The sequence below is a fragment of the Lycorma delicatula genome, chromosome 7, assembly GCF_047948215.1.
Source record: "Lycorma delicatula isolate Av1 chromosome 7, ASM4794821v1, whole genome shotgun sequence".
NCBI classification, from domain to species: Eukaryota; Metazoa; Arthropoda; class Insecta; order Hemiptera; family Fulgoridae; genus Lycorma; species Lycorma delicatula.
Window position 1 is genome coordinate 110,530,759 of NC_134461.1, and position 18,756 is coordinate 110,549,514.

The 18,756-nt window shown below is 27.1% G+C and overlaps 2 protein-coding genes across 5 annotated transcripts in view; both read left to right on the forward strand.

The window, feature by feature from the left end:
- The window catches only part of LOC142327866 (prostatic acid phosphatase-like), a 54,232-nt gene extending 49,408 nt beyond the window's left edge, over positions 1 to 4,824 (forward strand). For 2 of the 3 annotated variants that reach the window (XM_075371223.1, XM_075371222.1), the window contains one exon: positions 3,978 to 4,824. The gene's annotated coding sequence lies outside the window, so the exon portion shown is untranslated. Of the gene's footprint in view, positions 1 to 931 lie in introns of all 3 variants that reach the window. The other variant, XM_075371221.1, reaches the window with a different exon arrangement.
- Positions 4,825 to 14,212: 9,388 nt separating this feature from the next.
- Positions 14,213 to 18,756, forward strand: part of LOC142327867 (testicular acid phosphatase homolog) — a 39,169-nt gene continuing 34,625 nt past the window's right edge. For both annotated transcript variants that reach the window (XR_012757114.1, XM_075371224.1), the window contains exon 1: positions 14,213 to 14,410. Coding sequence is in view for 1 of the 2 variants with exons in the window: in XM_075371224.1 (XP_075227339.1) it covers positions 14,267 to 14,410 (144 nt within the window). In the remaining variant the exon portion in view is untranslated. The remainder of the gene's footprint in view (positions 14,411 to 18,756) is intronic.

Here is an 18,756-nt window from a genome sequence, read left to right on the forward strand (position 1 = left end):
GTTGCAATGATAAATTATTTATTTTGTCTGCAAATCTTCTGTGGGTTTCTGTTAGGAAAAGTATTTTGGAAATTCCAGATATATCTAGTTATTAGAAAAAAAACCATAGGCCCACGCCTCTTTTTTTTTTTTGCTGTACTGTCAGATTGAGCACATCTGGTCAACCGTATCAACCCCCCTTTTGTTCAGTTACGGCTACAGGCTTATTGGTTTCATCATCCAATTGATCTGTGTCATGCATTGTGGAAAGTAATATAACTGACTTCTTTTTCTTGGTTATATAGTAAATAAGAGATGTCTTATTTTAGTCGAATAAACTACATCTACCTGTCTAGATTTGTTTACTTGGAATTCTGGGAGGGATATTTGCTCTGTATTATTTCTTAATGTACCAAGAAAGGTAACTTATTTACAAGTAAATAGCAAGCAGCAGCATAAGTACTATACCAGTAGTCTGTGGTTAAATTTCTTTTGGATGAAAGAATTGGTTCAACCAGTCTCTTAATTATATCAGTTGGCTTATTTGATGTGAAAAATGGACCCATCTACTTGTTTTCCACAATATATTTTTATGTACAAGTATAAAAGGTTCTGCTGTATATTTTTCTAGATTTTTAGATATGTACTGCATAAAGCCACACCTGCCATGAAACACAATAAGCATTTTGTCTATTTTAACAAATTCACTGGGATTAGGATTATTTTTGGAGTTAGAAACAAACAATATTTTTATCTATAATATAATAATAAGAAAGCATCTAATTCCATAGGAGTAATACATGCTTTATTTTTTGGGCTCAGAAATACTTAGATAATGTTTTTAGATTCTGTTTTAGCTGATAATGATGGAAACATTGTGGTCTTATCCATCATAAAATCTGTGATCTGTTTCTTCAGTGTCTTTACACTCATCTTTGTTCTCTTTATTCAGGAATTGTTCTGAACCACTTCGATGGTTTTCTTCTTAAACAGCTTCAACTTCGAAATACTATATCATTCAGGTCATCAATGACAACATTTCAGATTGTGATATTAATGTTTTCTTCATCTGAAAGTCTCTAATGAGATAATAAATATCCTCTGGGTCTGTGTAATTTCTCTCCCTGTAACAGAAAGAACAGATGAAATAGAAAGTGAAGAAATTTTAATTTTCTAAATCAATATTAGTAGAAAAGTGTTGAATAAATGAAAGTGGAATATTGTAAAATACTTTATATTAAGTTTTAATATACTTATAATTTACTTACATTATACAGCGCATGACAGTGTTTGAACCGCACTACAAAAAAGTTGCGTATTCAGGACTTGTTGCAAATATACTCAAATGAGAATACCTAGCTTGCTTATAAGATAGCACCACAAGTCTATTTCCGTGCAAGAAGTGCGGTCCTGATATAGTTTTTGCGACAAACAAAGTGTTAATAAGGATAATTTTTGTAGTAATGCAATTTATAAATATTGGATAAAATTAAAGATTTGACAATTTTGCAAAGGCTTATTTTGTAAAAATCTGGTAATCTTTATTATACTTTTAACCAAATCAGGTAGTAGTTAAATCTACTTAATTAAAGTTAATAGAATATAAATTCTTGATAATTAAAAAATATATATTCAGTGCTATTTGTTTTACATTTAAATTATCTAAAATCTTTTTATTAATAAAACTCTACGAAACTTAAATATAACTTCATCAGGCTAAAGAAAAATTACCCATTTTTTTTTAAATTGATTTTTGACCTCATATGTAATATGTTATGCTCAATTCTTTGAAGGTAAAGCTGTACCCAGAAAATTGCTCTCATTTTCCTATATTAATTTCCAGTTTGGCTTGGTTATTTTCCTCATTCATCAGCAGCTGGTGAAGTGCTAATTAAAAATTATATCTGATTTCAAGATTTGGATGGTTGATTATTTCAAGTTTAAATCAGTTTTTTTATTTTTTTGCCTCATGATATAGATCTCTAAGTAGTTCACCAGCCAACCTCAGTGGAGCAAGTGGTAGTGTCTCAGTCTTTCATCCAGAGGTCCTGAACTTCGAATCCCAAACAGGCATGATATTTCATATGCTAGAAAATTATCATTTCATTTCTTCTGAAGCAATACCTCTAACAGTGGTCCCACCATTGAAGTTTTTTTTTTGCCTCAAGTTGTTTGGTGCATGTCATCTTTTTTACTGTACTTTTAATCAGTTTTTATCCTACTTGAATAGTTTCTATGAGCAAGAAGAAAAACTGTGTTTTATTGTATATTTCTTCAAAAGATAATAGGAATCTGAACTGAGACTTGATAAAAATTGAGTGTATTTTTGGAGAATATAATATTCTTTGCGAATTCGCTGGAATGGTAAAGTTATCCCATCAACCCTTTTTTGAAATTAAAGTGGTACTTGAAAGGCATTGTTTTCTGATTAATAACTTCAATGATAGCACATATCATAAGGCTGTTGTGATTGAACAGGTTACCTATTTTTATAACATGTTAAGCAACTTGTTTAAATGTCTTAAATACCAAACCTTTAAAAAAATTAACTAATACACAAGTGAGTGATGGGATATACCAGAGTGGTCAAAAAGTCATTATAAATTAAGTCCTGTCTAAAATAAGTCTTTACAGTATTATTACTATACAGATACTAAAATAGTTACTGATTATACAAAGAATAAATAAAGAAGTCGGGTAGTAAAAATGAGATGAACAAAAAATTCATATAAGGGCTGGTGCAGCATAAAAATGATATGCATCACATTTGGTATTATTAACTAGTGCCAAATTAAGTAGTTGGATGCATTTGAATAATAATTAATTATAATTATTGGTAATAATAGTTAAAAATTTTTTGAGAGATTATTTTGAAACTGTTAGTACCTGATTTCATTAGAAATAAAAGTATTCTCATCTGTTTTAATTATTTACTACATACACAGTACACACATAGGCTAATTATGTATTTTATAAAAACTAATGACCCTGAAATGAGCTTATAAAAATGTTTGTTTTAATTTGTAAATACAGTTGTTATACTTCACCATTCATTAATTTAATTTTTATGTGTATATGGAATTTTTTTAATTTTATATAGATTTACACTAAAGTATATTTCTGTGTAAAAAAAAAAATAGCAAAGACATTGAAAGAATAGAATAATGTGTTTATAGAAAATTAATTGAATAGCATGTATACCATACTATTCATTATCTAATAGCCATAAGTACATTACTGTTAACAGTAGCATACTTTATTAAAAAGCTTTTTATTAAATGTTTCTCTTTCACAATAAAAATATGTTGTACAATAATGTAGTTGAAATGGAATAGTGTTCAAATAAACTTTTGCTCAATAATATTAACCAACAACTCTTTAACTTCTTAACAGATTTTTTCTTTAAAAAAAATCATTAGTTCTTTCTTATCATATCTTTCTGATTTTATTGGTTTATTTATTTTTTATTACAAGAAATTAACTTATTTCTCCATACACTTATTGCCCTTTATTCTGCAAACCTAAATGCAAATGTTCTGACTGACTGACAAATGTCGACAGGGTATATAAATTACCAGGGTTTACTTGTATAATACATAAGTATAAATAGTTTTATATATGTATATTTTGTCATAAGTGTTTTAAGAAAATGCATCATGTTAAACTACATGAAGTTATTAGTTTACAAGAATATTTTTCTAAAAAAATTTAATGTGATGAATTAAGAGAAAGTTGTGTTTCTCAGATTAAGATTCTCATATTTATAGAAATTAGTGTTGAATTAATAATCTTAAATCTATCAGTATATAAGTGTAATAAAAGTAAAATTAAAAAATGTTTTGTAAAATTAAACATTTTTTAATTTTACTTTTCATTTAATGTATTAAAATACATTTTATGTATTTTTTCTTTTCATTATATTTCTGTTAGAATTATGTACAAGATGTTTTTGTAAAAAAATGCATGTAGTATATGTAGTATTTCTTCTGTTCGTACAGCAATCCTTCATACACAAGAAAAAAAAATTATTGTGAAACCTGCTAGAAAAAGCTGCTTTACAATTTATTTAATTAAATGGTAATTATCAATTGACATAAGTTATAAATATATAACATTTTACATTATATAATTTCAATTTATGGTTCTTTAGTGTTGTATAAAATTCATCACATAATTATTGTAAATTAGATAACATAAAGAAAGCATACTTTTACCTGAATATTTTGTACTTAAATTATGTTGGAAAATTTTCCGAAAATACAATTGTTTTATATAAAAAAAATTCAAATTATTGATAATTTGTTTGTAGTATTAATTTTTTATATATTGTATAGTTGTAAAAAACAAAAAAAAAATCAGTTTGAAGCATACTGAAAATGAAGATAATTTAAAATAAACTGTATTCCTTATAACCTTGCCAATCTGACAAGTGAATAATTCAGTTCTACTCCATGGTATAATTCTACTACATAGTATTATACCATAATTCTTCTATTATACATAATTCTTCCAGGTATAGTTCTACTCCATGGTATATAACAATTATTGTTCCATGGAGTAGAATTCTAGAAATTAAGTCTGATGTTGAACAGTATTGCATACAGTTTAATTTTTGTATTATTGCCATAAAAAAAGAAGTATGTAAAACTAAATTAGAAAGATTTTTTAAATTATTACTGACTTTATTGTTCCTTTTTTGGACCACATGATTAAAAATCTGAGTAAAACCACAGAAAGGTGAGGAATTATTGTATTCTACTGGTCTTATTTGGACATACTCAAATATATATATTTGTATTTTGTAGTAATGTATTTTAGTATTTAAATAAAACTATTTTTAGTAATTGTTTTGGGGTTTTATTAGTTACTGTCATCCTCATTCATGAATGCTTTTCACCTTCAGGGACTGCTACAATCAGAGTAAGTTTATTGTATTGATTCCGGCAGTTATTTTCCTTGGATTTTTCACATTATAAACTCTCTCTTAAAACAATACGATCAAGAAAGTCACCTTCATGCTGCAACATTTCAATTGCAAATTCACCATGCACAGGGTAGTCGGTTAGCTTCAAAGCCTGTAACAGCTGTAAACAGTATGAATGATTGCTTACAAACATTTTCCTAAAACATTCCTCACTGTCATCACCAGCATTGCTAGTTCACAGCTTGCCAAAGATTAGCATTCCTGAAAGATTTTTTTTAGAACTAGACAGGATAGACTACCTGACACATTCAACGTTTTCTTCAGATGGCCTCAGTCATCCCATACTCTTTTCTTTAACACAAACATCTAATCATTTCAAACCAATCATGATACCAACAATTTTATTGCCAGTTAGAGGATCACATTAAACTTTCTATGGAATGCATGTCAAACTGCAACTACCGTGTCATCTTTGCTAGTGACATTGTCAAGCAGAAAGATTGGTAATCAGAATTTACATTGTGCCATATTAAACTACTGTCTGTGTTGTTCTTGGATTTTAGCCTTAAATCAACACTGTACACCTCAGCAGAAATATTGTAACAAATAAATACCTCGGTACTTTATTGTTTTTTGTATTCTCAATTTGGAAATTTTGGGGCTCCCACATTAATTTGATTTTAATGATTCCAAAATATAATTTAAGCATCAAAATTTCAAATAAAAAAATGTTTGATTTTGGAGGCTCCCTTACTCGGTGGAAACAACTTAGTAAACAAGAACTTCTTTTTAAAAAGAAGTTAACCTAACAGAAAATAATAAAAAAATAACTTTTATGATGGTAATGAAAAAAATAGATTATTTTGAGTCTTTGAGTACATTACAGGTAGAGAACATTATAAAGTTTATTTGATAAAAAAATTAAAAACAAAAAATACAATATTTTTCGAGGAAGGGAATAAATTTAAAAAAAAAAAAAAAAATTGTGTAAAATATATATATATAGGTTAAACTTAACAAATTTGCTAAAGTTTTCTCTAAATCTAGCACCCCTCCAATAAAGGCTAAAATAAGAATGAAACATTTTTAAAAAAATTGAGACATTTTTTGATAACTTAAGTGACCCCACCGGATTGGTCTAGTGGTGGACTTATTTTGAAATTAAGAGTTCTAAGGTTCAAATCCTAGTAAAGGCAGTTACTTTTATACAGATCTGAATACTAGGTCATGGATACAGGTGTTCTTTGGTGGTTTGGTTTTTAATTAACCACACATCTCGCAAATGAAATGAACAGAAAAAAGAGATAACCCCAAGTCTGATGTATAAAATACGAAAAATGTTGTTTTAAATATTGAAGCAAAAGCGAGTTAGAAAAAGAAAATTTCAGTTTTAGGTAAGGGTTGATTTTTAAAAAAACCTTTGTATTGTTTATACATACAGTGTACGTAAAAAATTTGCTAAGTAATGATTTCTCTAAAGTGCTTCTGAAGAAAATTTAATTATAAAAATTATATTAAAAAATTGAATTAGGATTTGTATATATAGAAGTATTTGAGTCCAATGTGACAGTTCAGTTAGTCCTGAGACACAAGGCCAAAAGCAGTGCAATACACATGTACATAAGTTTTTTTTTGTCTGGATGAACTAATTTGAACCTAACACAAAGATGGGCAAAACATCATTACCCCATTTTACCGGGTTTTGATGATATAACTTGGTTATTAACTCCCTTGATGAAATAACTCATCCATTTTTTTGGTGAAAAGTGCCTCTCGCAAAATAATTTGTCATTATGAATTGACCTGTTTTATTAAGTTTTTTGACGAGTTACTTCGGTGTGTGTATCTAGTTCCATTTTTACTCTACTTTAATGGTGAAATGCTAGTAGCATATTGATTCTCTATTCTATATGATTTTTATTATTTCTTTGTGATATTTATCGTGTTCATAATTTTACTATTTATGTTATTTTCAGTCATATTTTTATTTTCAACTGTCTGCGGATGTGACCGTACATAAATAAGAGAGTTGTTGTCAACCTCGTGGTGTGAGTGGTAGCATCTCTGCCTTTCACCTGGAGATCCTGGGTTCAAATCCTGGTCAGGCATGTCGTTTTTTATACACTACAAATTTCCATTTGGACTAAATGATCATAGCACATCTCATTAAAAGAAAAGAGAGTTTGTTTAATATAACCTTACTTTACTAATTTTTTGTGTGAGTAAATAATTCTCGTGTTATTTGAATTACTAGTGTTTTGCAATGTTACTAATAATGAGAATTAGGTATTGTAAGTAATATTTATTAGTACAAAACATCACACGTAAATGGTAGTCATGTAATTGACTTTTAAATATTATTTTTTACATTGCTTGATAAAAAAAGTACATCAACAGATCCCTAAATTAGTTTTTTGTCATATTTATATATAAAAAAAAAAATGGTAAAAATAACAAGATTTAGTGAAAAAAAGGGTGTAATATGATTTATTGCTAAAATAAAGAACTGTGATTTTGTGAAAATAATGGTTAATGGTTAGCTATATTCACTAGGAAATTAAAAATTTTTCTAAATTACATATACATAAACTGATATTTGTATAATGTACGATAGCTAATATCTTTGACAAGCATAAAAACTGTGTATTTGTTATTTATAATATGAAACACATTTTTAATTTAATGCATACAATAATTTTTTTTTGTGAAATTCTATAATGCGTCTGCCTTTAGATTAAATTAATTTATAATATGATCAAAATTAGTTATTGTATAATTAATAAAGTTATTAGTTCTGAAAATTGTATTAAACATGGTGCTGCAGCACCAAGAAAATTTAAAATAGAAGGTTGATATTACATGGTGCGTAATTATACATTTAAGTTTTTTACTTTATATTTGCTCAGTATATATTTTTAACTCTATTATTTAGTTATTAACCATAAAGCAACTTAAGTCATTACACAAACATCACATATTGTGATAAAGTAATTGTAATATATAACAATACTTCAATAAAGTAATAATAACTTTATTGAAGCGTACATGAACAGGATTCATCATGTCTGTACATTTCAAAACAACACCAAGTTTATTGGCATTGTTACCTACTACTTTTGACAGTATAATCTCTTCAATCAGTACTATAAATGTATTAAGTGAGTGCCTCATACATGTGTAAATGAGTGTAGATGATTTGGACAGTTTTTGTTATGAGTGTGGTGAGTTCACTATAAATTTACATAAGGAAAACATTACACCTTTAATTAAGAAAGCTTATAAATTGCCTTTAACTGTAAAATTGGTGATCAGGAAATACTTGTGTTCCTCATACTATATGTAGTAAATGTGCAGTAAACTTTAGGCTATGGCTAAAAGACACATGAAAGACCTTACCATTTGGTGTCTATGGTTTGGCGTGAACCAAAAGATCACTTAACAGTAGTTATTTTCTGTTTAACTGATACATCCAGAATTTCTAAAGAGTCTAAACAAACTTACTTTATCCTTCATTGCTATCTGAACTCAAACGTGCACCTCATACTGAATTCATTGCAATTGCCAATTTTTCCTGAAAAATTATTTTGTGAAAACAGTAATGTAAAAGACAATCATGATTCAGGCTTAATTACAATCTAGTAAGCCACATTTTATATCACAAGGTGAGTTAATTGATTAAAGTTGTCAAAAAGATAAGTAATTAAAACTTATCAAAAAAATCTAGCTGAACTTTTAGGTTCGGGATTGGAATTAATTTTAAAAAACTACAAAAATATCTGGTTATCAAAGCCAACAAAAAGATTTCCCTCAATACTTGCTTAAGAAAATTACTTAATTTACTATACAAATATTGATGAGCTTATGTTATGATTAGGGCAAGTTTATGAAAATGAGGTCACGGAGAATTCGGATCCTACCTCTACAGGATTTGGAGAAGGGAGTTCCTGAATTATTTTTATTGTGGACTTGTGGATACTATGGAGCACACATTTTTTGAGTGCACCAAAGGTTTGCAAGTTTTTCACTTTGAAATAACTCAAAATAATAGGAAACATTGATACTAACAATAACCAGGTTGGAGAAATAACCCAATATTACACTAACATGCTGCTTTATATTGGTCATTTTAAATATTCTCTTCATTAACATATTAAAAATACAAGTACTATTGGTTATAATTATAGATGTATTTATAAATATAATCTAATCACCACACTTACTTCACTTGCTAACCTTGACCAATTAACAGTAATGTTTTGATTAAATAATAAAGAATTACAATAATTACTGAATTTATTATTTAAATACTTAAAACATTACTGTTAATTAGTGAAGGTTAGTGAGCGTGGGTTAAGTTTGGTTAGATTATATTTATTAAATAAATAAATAAAAATAGTTATATTGGGTTATTTCTCTAACCTGGTCATCATTAATATCAATATTTCCTGCTATTTTGAGTTATTTCCAAGGGAAAAACTTGCATACATTTAAAGGAGGGAGAAAATAAAAAAGTACCAAAAGTAGTTCTGATTCACAAAACTAATAAATATCCTTCTGTAGCAACTTGTTATAGAATTAGTATGAAAGAAACGTATGATGTTATGACAGCTGTTATTGAAAAATTAAATTATAAAATGTGTACCTTTACTGTTTATTAGTATAATTTACAATTAATACTTTATAATTAAATTTATACTTAAAGTATAATTTTTATTATTATGTAGTCAGAATATGTGTGGAGATTTAAAATAGTTTTTTTGTAAGACATGAAGTTAGGGCTTGCATAATACTGTTGTTTTATCTGTAAATGGAACAACTGAGCTAGAGATCAGCATTATGTAGTAAAACAATGGAAGAAATGTGAAAACTAACATTTAGTGAAAAAAAACTTTGTGAGCTTCTAGTTAAACCAGAAAAATATTTTTTCTGCTCCTTCACATCAAACTGGAATTAATAAGAAATATTTGTAAAAACTATGAAGAAGGTCAGTCAAGGATTCTTGCCAGAAGATTGCAGCAGAAATTTTCAAAAGTAAGTAAAGCAAAAATTAAAAACGGGAATTTTGTTGGCCCATAAATAAGGGAAGTGGTCAATGATGAAATGTTTAACAATGTGTTAACCGATGTAGAACTCACTGCTTGGACAACATTAAAGACATACAAAAATTTCCTGGATGCCCATAAATCACAAAATTACCAGAATATTGTTGATAAACTGGTAAATTAATGTATAGACATGATTTATAATAGATTGTTAAAAATCCATTTCCCCTATTCACATCTGAATTTCTTCCCTTCAAACCGTAGGGTAGTAACTGATGAGCATGGTGAATGTTTCCATCAAGGTATTTCAGTGTTTGAAAACTGTTACAAAGGCAAATGCAGTGTAATATGCTAGCTGACTGATTATTGTTGGACTTTAATTCAAAATGTACTAAGGCTACCTACAAAAGGAAACCATCTCTATTAAGAAGTTTTAATGTAAGTATACAACATCCCATAACATTAATTTTACTCATATTAATTTTTATAGACCTTTAATTTGTCATTTCTATTAAACTAAGGGTGATAGAAATGCTCAATGAATTTCTATTTACAGATCTGTAATCTATGAAAAAATTGCAGAGTAAGATATCAAACTTAGAAAAACAGTATAAAACTGAAGCCGAGAAACTTATACAACTTTTGCTTGCTTTTTTTGTATCATATTCGAATAAAGATGTGTGTTCCTCAGTTTTTGAGGATCAGTTGATTTTCATGCCTTCAATGTAGTTAACCAGTAAAACTGCTGCTATGGCATCTGTATTAAAAAGGTTTAGAAAAGGGTCCACAAGTACGTAATTTTATATGTTCGACCAATGTTGTTTGTTCATCTAAATATGTTGCTTCTGTCAAATAATTTATGTTTGTAAATTTCAAATTCTGGTCTTGATTCTATGAGGTGACTTACAAAATTTGATTTTTGTGTCTAGTCTTTGCATTTACATGTAAGTAAATCTGGTTCCGCTCTAATCGACAGAGTATTTATTGCAGTCATTGTAATTTATTTGTAAACTTTTAGAGTACTCTGTCATTGTTTATTTGGTTAGTTTGCTGTAGATCTTGAATAATTCATCTGCTTTTAAAGTAATACTTCTTTTCTGAAAATATGTTGGTATTTCTGTAAGACTGGATAATATTGTAATAATATTTATTATTAATATTATTTATAATTTAATATTATTTCTGTCAGTAGGTGTATTTTTTATTCTCTGATTTATCTAGTGTGTTGTCTGAAGTATAATCCTAAATTAGATTCATAACAAAACTAGGCCTGGCCTGAATGTATTAACAATTATTTCACTTCTGTGAAATTCCAGAAATATTTGAAAACAAAATTACATACTGGATGTATTACTTCATAATTCTCCTAGTTAAATTGATGAGTAAAAAAAGAGATAGATAATAACGATTTTTATGTTCCACTTGCAGGTAAACCTTTTTCAATTGCCAGGATAAAAGCTGCATTAATTTTACTTCTAATTTTCATGGAAAGAAGACTGTAATATTACAGAGAAAAGATTCAAATATCACAAAGTATTCTGTAGATATCTCTACAGTTTTTATTGACTATACTAAATGTGTGGATGGTGTTGATCAATTGGCTGGCTTCATACTGCCAATGAAGTTGTCAGGAAATAAAAAAGTTGCTAGCGTGTAATCTTTTGGGAATTGTTGAGAATCCTCTTTCAGTATTGCTTTACTGTTTTATGTGGCTTTATGACTTGATAGCACTGAAGTCTTTATTTGTAATGCATAGATTACTTGTAGTTTCTATTGCTTTTGACTAAATCATTATATGCCATTCTTTTTCAGTAATCCAAAAATGTTACATCAATATTTGAATACTTCACTGTGTTAGGTTCAAGAAGGGATACAATTTTGTTTTAACCTGTTACATTTTGTCAATAAGAACATAATAAAACAATGTTATTTTAAAGCTTGCTAGGAAGAGTTGTTGGATATTTTCTGCAGAGTTTTTTTTTAAATTATGACAAACTCAGTAAATACGCTCTCAGGTATTGAATCGGCACCATTCATGAAAACTATACCACTCTGCATTCAATTCTCATTGAATTATCAAAATTATTTTGTTTGATCTTTTATTTATAAAAAATTATTGAAAGCATTTTCTAATTTATGCTTTGCTTTGCTTTATTATAAACAACTTAAAATTATGACTTGTGTTATTTAAATTAGCTTAAATGAAGTGGTATGTAATATTGTCATATGATGTTACATTAAACATTTTATTGCATAACTAGTTATGAAAGAAGGAATGACTAGTGAACAATTGAAAAAGTTTAAAATCACATGCTCAGATATACAAGTTTTACTGAAAATATACAAATATAAATATGACAAAAGGGATGACATGAGATAAGATACTTCCTAATCTAGAGTAGTTTATTTATATACATTCTAGGAAATAAATCTTCTTAGTATTAAACAATTTATAAGTTTTAAGAATCATTAAATTTGTACTATTATGTTTATGATTTAATTTATAAGTACCACTTAAAATTAGCATACATTTTATGATAACTTTCAGATATTGGCTGTCAATGTGTCTAAAACTATATATATAAAAATCAATGTTTGTTTGTCTGTCTGTTAACTTAACTCAAGCTCTACCGGACAGATTTGTCTAAAATTTTGCACACCTACACTTTGAACCCCTGCGGTGAACATAGACTAATTTTTTTGGACCTCCGACATAACGAAATTTTACAATGAAATTTAATACACTCCTATTTCTTCCTTAAAGCTTATTTAATTTTTAAAATTACTGATTTTCAAGAAAAATTTAATTTTTAGCTAACATTTTTTTGAATTGATTAATTTTGAAAAGGGCTGAGGTTTTAAACGTACAGTTATTCCTAAGTTTCAATTGATTTAGCGCACATGCATATGTAATTTTTACGATTCATTCATTTACAATTTTTTACAGCTGGTAAAAAACATAAATAAATAGCTGCTTTTGTTTATCATGTGTGTGTTACGTGTTAAGTGTAAGATTGGAAAGCGAATACACACAGCCCAATCCCGTTCGACTGAAACAACTGAGCTACGGGAAATGCGATCTGCCATCGTTACTGTATGTGTGATTGATTGCACCTGCCTCCGGTTACTTGACTAATAAATATAAAATAAAAAGATTGACCACCATGGGAAACGCAAGTAACCATATAGCGCGAGCGAAGCTGCGACTGGGAGCTAGTTATTATATAAAAGTACAGATTTGTTACTGTTAGAATTAGAGGAGGATTGATAAAAAAATGATTTATTCTTTCATTAATAAATCCCTTTAAAAAAGTCCTAAAATCTAGACCTGACTGCTTGCACTCAAGACCAGCTATCACATTATAGCTGCCCTTGTTCTATGGCCAGAAAGGGTCCTGTAAGTTACCATTGGCCCCAGAGTAACCAAAATTACTATTACGTGGCAAAGGGAGAATTTTAAATATGTGAGTAAATATGCTAGCTGGTATATATAATACACAACTCTTTTAGTAGTAGCTACAAATAAATATATCTAATGAAAAAATATAATGTATAAATAATAAATGGGTAATGTGTATATATATCATTTGCTAATTTTTTATCCTCTTCATATATATTACATCAAGTATTTGTTTTTATATTCCAATATTTGTTTTTTTCTTTATAATTTTAACCTTCTATAAGTCTTTCCATCTCCTAAGTAACTAAACCTGTATGTTTACACATGACCCACAATCTAAAAAGGTGAAGACTGATGTAAAAATTTTGGATTCATATTTAAACAATTGTTTCAATTTAAAACAATTTTAATTCATGTATTTAACAGTAAGAAGAAATAATTATGTTTACCCTACTAATAATAATTATTAATGAAATTATTAGTGTCAAGGAAATAATGCACCTTTTCAACTTAAAACAATTTACTATAGAATTTTAATAATAGAAATACTAATAAATTAATCACAAAAATAATAATACTGTCATAATTATACACATTAAATTTTAGTTACTATTATTTTCCACTAGAAGTAGTGTTTATACATTTTATAATATCCAGTCCCTACTATTATAGCATAATTAAAATATTTAAAATTAGCTCTTACGTTATCAACAATTTTATTTTATAGTATATAAAAAAAATGATAATACTTATAAATTTCTTATCATTGCATTACATAAAAAAATCTCTCAAGTTTTTTATAAAATTTAACATCTTATATATATATATATATATATATATATATATATATATATGTGTGTGTGGATATATTTCACTGTAGTTTTGGTTTTATGTTATATAGTTATTCATATTAATTTTTTAATGGCTAAAACATCTATCATGAGATTATTTTTCTGTGGTAGCATATTAACTGTGTGTGTGATAATTTGTGGAATTCTAGTCACCAGCTTATTTCGAACAGTATCAACAGAAGACCAAGGATCAGTTTTAGAATTTGTTATTGCTGTAGGTATAATATTTTCAAAACCATATAAGCTTAGTAAACTTCTTTTCTTAGTATTAATTTTATTTTTTTTTTTTAATATAATTAAATTCTTTTTGTGATCGGACCACCTAACGAATTACGCATGGACAACTACGTATCATGCTTTCTTCTTTCTTTTCAAAATCTTTTTTATTCTTTCCTTTAACTTTTCTCTTCTTTCTTTGGTCCATCCACTGTGGTTCCTTTTTCAGTTTCTCTGAAAATTTAGATTCATCCATTACTTTTCGTAAAGACTATCTGTCAAAAATTATTTCTTTGGGAATATTTAACAATTTTAGATCTTTTTCATTTTCTTTGAAACACCCTATTTTGGTTTTCCTTTTTTCAAAAAGTATAAATACTTGTTTTGTTAATGTAGTTTCATCCATTATACAGTGTACCACAAAAAAATGGAGAAACTTTCATGACATATTCTACTAGTGAAAATAATGAAAAAGGATAAACAAGGTCCGGAAACGGTATTGTTTTGAGTTAGGTGCGAAAGATTTCAGCTCTTCTAATGAAAAGAAGCTTTACTATAATTTTTTGGATCCAAATTAAGGACTAAAGTTTGTGGTTTCTTATGTAATTTGAACTGGGAAGTAGGATAAAACAGATCCCAGAATTGTATCTTCAATAGTTTTTAAGATATTCGACATAAAACACAAAATTCGGTATCAAAAAACAAGTTTTTTTTAAGATTTGTAGTATAATAGCTTTGTTAAATGACATAATGCTAATGCTGAATATGTACAAACCAAATTTGTAGAAGTTTATTTTGCAGATAATTGTAAATTTTTGGATAATTTTGTAGATAAGTTTGTAGACAAATTTAGTTACTAAAAAATACAAAATTAACAAAAAAAAAATTTAATTGAATTAAATTACTACAAAATTAATGTAAATACAGCCAATAAAAAGTAAAAAATCTTTTAAAAATCTGTTTTTTATTGAAGCAAAACAGAAAAGTAGACAGAAAATTGTATTCTTCTTTCTGTACCTAACAAACATTAGTCTTAATATTGGAAATTAAATACATGAAATGATAAATGGTAGCAGAACAACAAACCTCATAGTCTGAGAACTCTTACACATTTTAGGGTAGGTATTTGAAGCACTGTGAAAATTTGTATAACACTTTTTTTGTGTTGTCTGAATACAAAATCAAAGACCTGGCTGAAGGGTAGTGGGGCCTAGCCAAGCTTTAAATTTTTAACTTTGAGAAATTTTATTTCCAAAAAAAAATTCTTGAGACATTTTAAAATTTTGATACCTTCAACTTTAAAAATAAAAAAGCCAGACTATTTAGTTCCGTTTAAAATTTTGTCAGGCCGTTTCAAAATTGTATTTAATAAATATCGAAAAAATATACTTGAAGCATGCTGAGGTTAAGACAGAATAACATTTATACGTAGAAAAAAATATTTTTAAAAGGACAGGCCATTTTGGTGGAATATTTTACCTACCAGGTGATCAGGAATGTTATAGTACATTAATAAAAAAAGGAAACAAGTTACAAAAATCCTCTAAAATGTAAAAAATAAGAATTAAATAAAATTTTAAACAAAAAATATAATATATTAACAAATATAAAAATGCATTGAAAAGTAAAAAATAAATTATATAAATATCTAATAAATAACCAATAAATAAATGTAATAATTATTAAATTTTAAAATTAAAAGTAATGAAAATATTTAGTTAAATAAAAGCGTGGCGCAGTTTTTATAATAATCTTTTCGATTAAGTATTTATAGGCATTTGCTGTATTTTAAAATATATCTTTTATTTAATGAGGTTGTTTAGTATATGTATATACTTTATTTATCTATAATAAAATAACTTAAGTTTTAATTCTTTGATGGTTCAAATTTGCACCGAGATGACCTTTAAGGGACAATAAGATTAAAAATAAAAATTAAATGTAGAAATCTTGCCCAAAGTTATTAATTTTTGACGGTAATGTGAAAAATTATTAATTATCATCATTATAATTGTAATCGTAATTATGAATTCATTAAATAAAAATTCATAATTAATTAAAATGAAACTTTTAGCGGAAAGAGTGCGTTCAATTTGGCTTAATTACAAGCAGAATTCGAAAATAAACTTCATCTATGTGAGAACACATACAAAGAAAGCGAGTGAGTGCATTTTCCCAGATTGTTACCTGTAGCTAGTCAGTCTCAACTGGAGAGGTTACAGCAGACCTTTCCGCTTCATCGCGTCGTTATTGAAAATGAAAATTAATTGTAAAAATAAATGTGTAGTTTTAAATAAATTATAAAAACTGCGCCACGCTTTTATTTAAATAAATATTTTCATTACTTTTAATTTAAAAATTTAATAATTATTACATTTATTTATTGGCTATTTATTAGATATTATAATTTATTTTTTACTTTTCAGTGCATTTTTATATTTGTTAATATATTTTTTGGTTTAAAATTCTCAATTTGATTTAATTCTTATTTTTTACTTTTTAGAGGGTTTTTATAATTTATTTCCTTTTTTTTAATGTTAATATTAGTTAAATAAAAGCTTTTTAAAAAATCATTTTTTATATGTAATCAAATATATTTTTGTAATATTTTTTTGTTTTTTTGAATTTTTTTTTTGTTAAGATATTCATTGTCCTTAACTAAGATAAATCTTGTTTATCGGATAGACTAAAACACTCACTATACCGAATACAGGGTATATTTATGTATATTATTGTTATTAGGTATATCTTTTACCTGTATAACTTAATACAATAGCTATAGCAAATGCTCATCTACCAAATTATTACTTGCTTGAATTTCTACAGTTTCATATTATTTTATGAAATATTTTGTAAGGTCAAAATATTTCGTTAATTAATATTTCATTTGGCTATAACACTGGGTTCAATGGAAATAAGTACCACTTACGATGTATCGTTGCAAAGCTTTCAATGTGGGCTTATTACTGCAATTATGATAAAGTATAAAATCCATTTTTGGGGAATTATTGGCTTTTTTGGACACTTTTGGTTCAATCGATTGCAATCATAAGGGGAGGTGCACAACTAGATGATACAAAAGCCTTAAATGCAAAATTTCAATATCCTACGGCTAATCGTTTTTGAGTAAGCGAGCTATATTCGTACGTATGTCAGGGTTACGTCACGCTTGCAAACTAGTCAAAAATGGATTCAGGGGTGGTCAAAATGGATATTTCCGTTGAAATCTGAAAAACAAAATTTTACGCGATCACAATACTTCCTTTACTTCGTATAAGGAAGTAAAATTTACAATGAAATTGTAAACTGCACGTTAAGTGTCTCGCAGATATTTCTTCTCAAAAAACAAAAATTTCTGGAATATAAATAAAACTGTTTTTAACAAAATGATATCAAAACAAGGTAAGACACTACCTTTCTGTTATCAAAAATCTGTTTTAATTTAGAATTTTCTTTAAAAAAAATACATGTTAAATGTATGTAATAGATAATAGATATAAAATAATAGATAATAAACAATGTTTAAGCGTTCCATATAATCAAAAAATAGAAAAATTTGTTACAAAACTCTTACCGGCCCGATTACATTTATATGTAATTCATATCACATTTACAGAAATAATACATTTCTTATGATTATTTGTTTTTAATAAATTATGAAATTTTGTAACAAATTTTTCTAGTTTTTGCATCTTACGTGGAAAGCTTAAACATTGTTTATTATCTATTATTGTGTATGTGTGTGTATGTATATATATATATATATATATATATATATATATATATATATTGTCTATTACATATATTTAACACGTATATTTTTCAAACAAAATTCTGCATTAATAACAGATTTTGATTATAGAAATGTAATGTCTTAGCTTTTTTGATATCAGTGTCATTTTGTTAAAAAACTGTTTTATTTATATTACAGAAATTTTTGTTTTTTAAGCGGAAGAAATGATATCTGCGAGACTCTTACCATACAGTTTACAATTTCATTGTACATCGCTGCGTTTTGCCAGATTATTATTTTATTTTATGAATTACTGATTGTTATCCTACGGATTTATCATAAAAATTTATTGCCTTTCTAGAACAAACATACTTTTCGAATCTCTCGGCCAATTTTTTTGTTGATAATCATATCTTCATTCTTCTTTGGCATTATTTCATACTATATTTTTTATTTTTTAATAAAACTAATATAATGACCTTCGCGAATCGATGATCCGTGATGTAATATTGAACTTACTACTTTAAAAGTGTAACTCTCGATTTTTTATCGTATCCGTGGACACACTTTTTATTATTATTATTAAATGAACTTTTTTATTCTTCCATCAA